The sequence below is a fragment of the Cyprinus carpio genome, chromosome B18, assembly GCF_018340385.1.
Source record: "Cyprinus carpio isolate SPL01 chromosome B18, ASM1834038v1, whole genome shotgun sequence".
Classification (NCBI taxonomy): Eukaryota; Metazoa; Chordata; class Actinopteri; order Cypriniformes; family Cyprinidae; genus Cyprinus; species Cyprinus carpio.
The window spans coordinates 26,757,433-26,762,432 of NC_056614.1; the positions used below are offsets into that span (position 1 = coordinate 26,757,433).

Sequence of the window (5,000 nt, forward strand, 5' to 3'; positions counted from 1 at the left end):
CCCAAACACATAAGCAGAAAATTCCCAGGCTGTGTTAGTCTTCAGCTCAGGTAAATTCCTGCATCTCTCACAGCAGAGAACTGAACATCACATCACACCGTGTCATTTTGGGCCGTTTATTCGGCGGATCAATTAATGGGAGGGAAGAAGGTCGGGGAAAAAATTCTTCCACAATTAATCTACACCTACTGATTTACACCTCCCATCCCCTCTCACCCCCCTTCCAACTAAATCAAATAAAACAAAAAAAACAAAAATCAAACAACAATTAAAAAACCAGAAAACATCTTAATGCAGATACAATAGCGATATACTCTTTAACACTGATAAATGCTGTTCTTTTTAAACTTTCTATTTATTAAACAAGCCTAAAATAATTATATCAAATCACAGTTTCCACAAAGATATTGTGCAGCACAACTGTTTTCAACATTGATAATAATCAGAAATGTTTCTTGAGCAGCAAATCAGCATATTAGAATGATTTCTGAAGATCATGTGACACTGAATGATGCTGAAAATTCAGCTGCGCATCACAGAAATAAAATACAGTTTAACACATATTTACATAAAAAACAGCTATTTTAAATTGTAATAATATTTCACATTTTTACTGTATTTCTGATCAAGTTCATGTGGTTTTGGTGAGCAGAAAAGACTTCTTCTGAGACATTTTTCATGTCGATTTATTTATTTAGATACTGCAGTTTTTAAGTAGCAGTGTATTGAGTCACTACTTATGAAACAAATATATGTTAGTGAGTACAGTGACTGAGATTAGAATTATAAAAGATTATAAATAGATTATAATTGTTTTTGCCTCTGGCTTTGATGTGTGTTTATGTATCAGTTGTGACTTTATGCATGAGCGTTACATTAGTGCCACATGATCGCTCCTCATTAGACTCTGACTGGCTGCTTACAGAGTGATTTATGCATGAGTCTATATGGTGAAAGCGCTGTGCGTGTGTTTAAAACTCACCAGCTCCTCGTTGTTCAGAGTTGTTCTGTTCACCAGCCCAAATGCAATGCCTGCCTTTCGAGCAGCCAATGTCTGAAATGAAGAAGGGAAACAGTTAGAAAGGCAACTCTCCGGAATGCATCAAACACTACAGGGTAGAAATCAGCTGTGTTAGGCTGAATGTTATCGTGAGACACCAAGGTAAAATTTGATTACTCAGGCTGGGAAACCGCTTTCACCTTCGAGCAGATATTCACCTGTTACCCTACAGAGAGCGCGACTCTCTGAAAGCTCTTCATTTTAGGTTCAATAGAAGGAAATGTTGCAGAAAAGAAGAAAATTCTGCACCCTGTAATATGCTTTCATTTCATTAGATTTACTGCGATTTTAAATATTTCAGGAGACAGACTTGATAATAAACTTAATAATGACTAAAACTAGTTAAAACATTTTAACAGGAAAGAACGTGTTTTTCTGAGCTTGCTGCTATGCATTTATAGGATTGTATTCTCTATTACAGATACATGCAATCACAATTAAAATGTGATCAAAATGCACGCATTTAAGAATAGCTTTAACACCACAAGTGTGCACAAAATGCTTAAAAATGCTGTCAGCTCACTATGATTTGGAACAGAGCTGACAATTTCTTGTTATGCATGCTCAAATTATGAAATGGTCTTCATTTTTACATCAAATAAAGAAAGCTCTATTATTGTTGCATGTTGAAAATGTCCCTTGCAAACTCAAAAACAAATATGAATGAATACATAAGTGCATAAATAAATAAACACTAATTAAATATTAAAAAAAATAAAATAAATGAAATTGAAAAAGTCTCGATTTTTCAATCATTAAAGAAAGCTCTATTATTTTTGCATGCTGAAAAATGTTCCTTGTCGACTCAAAAACAAGTATGAATGAATGCATAAAAATATAGTATAAAAACAGATATATTAATTAAATATAAAATAAATAAATAGGAATAAATAATAAATAAAATAATATAAAAAATGGATAAAATAAAACAAACAAGCAGTGCTATTTGTCCATCCAAATGAAGAAAATACTGTATGAATTTTCTTAAAATTTCTGCCTATTTAACACAAACATTGAACTTGTACAGTGTGCAGTAATGTACAGTACAGTACATGTATAGCAATGTTCTGTTGTCACTTTTATGAACACAAAGGCTGTGTCAGAAATAAAGTATTTTAAAAGGAACCATCTAATGAAAACAGATTCAAACAAGCTTCCACGGCACCATAAAATCATGTCTAATGAGCAAGAACTAATTAAAGTGAACTTTAAGCATATTTAGCAGCTTAAAAAGCTAAAACCAAACGCCGAACCAAACACGGGATTGTGGGATACCATAGGCAGATAACGACACATCCATGCTGCTTCAACTGACTAGATGAAGGTTTCCAAGTAGACAAACACTGGATTTATTAAAATGCAAGAGACTTACCAAAGCCTAGAGTGTCCAGATGCAGGAAAAAAAACATAAAAAACACACAAAATTAGACATTTAGCAAAGACAAGCAGCCGTTTACACACAGTAAGCACATCTCTTTATGTCATACCTGCCATCATGCAGAAAATCAGATCAAGTTATTGGTCTAAAGAGCAGAGTGAAAGCTGCAGATGTGAGACTCAGTCCTTAAATAACTCACCTCTGACATGCAGGAGAAATTTACAGTTCACTCATGCATTTGCTGTGCAATTGTTTAGTTAAGATACTAAAAGGCACCCTGACATATTTCTACTGCCTGCGAGTACTGCTACAAACAGACAAGACCAGACGGCATGTATCAAAGCCAGCTCAAAAAACACGATCCAAAGAGTTCAGAACAGAGAAAGAGAGCAAGAAAGAGTCAATGAGGGGGAAATGGGAGCCGGTTAAAAGTCAAAAAGCCACGATTAGCCATATTTAGATCAGCAGGCACGGACAGCGGACCATACTGGACTCGTCTTTACCATCTGACCCTGGACCTGATGGTGGTAAAGACCAAGCGGGCTGCTAACGGCCCCTTAAAGCAGGGGTGCATAGGAAAATAGGGTAGATTTAACCTCTACATGAACGTCATGTGTTGATGTAAGTCTTGACATGCACTTGAATTGCTGAGGGTTGCTGCAGGCAATGGATTCATCTGAATTTTGACATAAAGCCCCCGCTGTAGTTTTGGGCGGGTCCCTTGACCCCCACCCTCCCGCGACCGACTGTCGTTGCCCTGAAGCAATCACACAGCCAACAAGGGGACAGAAACAGAGGACAGAGGCATGATGGGATAGACCAGATCAGACCCGGTCAACACTGACTTCATCCACGCTGTAAAAGGCTCATTGGCGCACGTCACTTTTACATGGATTTAAAACGGCACACAGTTAAATCAGAAGTCAATGAAGTCCTCGGATATATTTTTGGGTGGAGTTGTCAACATTTCGGTTTTGAATGCATCGATTGAGTAGAAAACAAGCGTTTTGGAGAGAAATCTGACAACTCACTGAAAAATATCGCCCATATGTCAATATGGGCCCAAGTGGGAATGGACCACAGGACACGTCGAAAAACCAAAATAAAACTGAACGATGACCCATACTTACCAAAACAGGGTTGGTTTTAATTTCATGCAAAATATGGACAGATACAGCATCAACATTTGTCCTTCAGAAGCTGAACAGTTGCACAAAACTCAATGCAAGAATCAGTTAAGAAATTTTCGTTTTAACAAAATCAAGAAGAAACAATGGACACAAAGACACGGACTGCAAGAAAAAAAGAAATCCTTCGAAATGTTAAAGAACAGTTCATCCAAAAATGAAAATTTGCTGTTAATTTACTCACCCTCAGGCCATCCAAGATGTAGATTACTTTTTTTTTTCTTTAATAGATCGGTAAACAAGATTTTTAGCTGAAACTGTGGTCCTTGGTGATTCATAGAATGAAATAGTTACTTTGAGAGTCAAAAAAAAAAAAATCCCATCATGAAACACAAAAAATAAATTCAGTCTGCTCAAGAAAATAAACAGAGGTCTTATGAAGTGAAACAATCAGTCTGTGCAAGAAACTGAATCAGTGAATTGAACCAGTTCATTAAAGTGAACTGTCTGAAAGAACCAGTTCGCGGATAAGAATCAGACATTGAGGCTCTGGATTACAGGTAATAATGTGGTAAACAATCATAAGACCTCAATATATCGACAAGAGCCACAGGTATTAATTTTTCTCCTCTATAACCACATTTATTAATTATTTTCTGAATGCAGCCGGTTGCAATTTATGAATCACCAAGAGCCACGGTTTCAGCTAAAAATCTTTTTAACTGTTCTACTGAGGATAAAGACACTTACATCTCGGATGTCCTGAGGGTGAGTAAATTAACAGCACATTTTTGTTTTTAGGTGAACTGCTCCTTTAACAAATGCAAAAATATAAATAGAAACACATACTACAGAGATGCTGTGGATCAATCATTCGCCATCTAGAATCTCATAAATTAAAACAGCACTTCATTATCAATATATGAGCACTACACATTTAAAGACAAGACAGATGATTCGAACTGATTTGCAGATATTGTGGAGAACACCAGGCGGGTGGCCTACTTTTACTCTGGTGGAGCGTAAAAGCCTCAAAATAGCATCAAAACATAAACACGTGTGCGCCTCCATCTTGCATGTGCTCTGCTGACGGAGTTGGATAGTAAATTCGGACTAGTGACCGTGTGCTCTGTGGATCTGATTGGCTAATACAGTCTTCTAAAGCTCCATCAGTCAAACATAACCGTGCCGGATGCGATTACTCACCAGGTCTCGGACAATAGGCATGGTCCTCTTGCGACGTAAATCTGGCATGCTGTCAATGCCGTAAAGTATACTGCCAACCCTGGGGACGGAGGCAGATTTAGAGTCTATTAATACAATAATCATGCTGTACACTATGAAACATTACCCAGCTAAAAAGCTGTCGGGTGATTTACGGCACCAGCAAATAACATGGGATGAGCAGGAATAGGAAGTCTATCATGACTGCTCA

The 5,000-nt window shown here is 37.2% G+C and overlaps 1 protein-coding gene across 1 annotated transcript in view; it reads right to left on the reverse strand.

The window, feature by feature from the left end:
- Positions 1-928: 928 nt before the first annotated feature.
- LOC109072220 (protein unc-13 homolog C-like) overlaps positions 929-5,000 on the reverse strand; it is a 22,750-nt gene continuing 18,678 nt past the window's right edge. The window contains exons 5-7 of the mRNA XM_042744624.1: positions 4,772-4,850; positions 2,433-2,438; positions 929-1,054 (exon numbers count right to left, since the gene is read on the reverse strand). Of these exons, the coding sequence (XP_042600558.1) occupies positions 944-1,054; positions 2,433-2,438; positions 4,772-4,850 (196 nt within the window). The 3' untranslated portion in view covers positions 929-943. The remainder of the gene's footprint in view (positions 1,055-2,432; positions 2,439-4,771; positions 4,851-5,000) is intronic.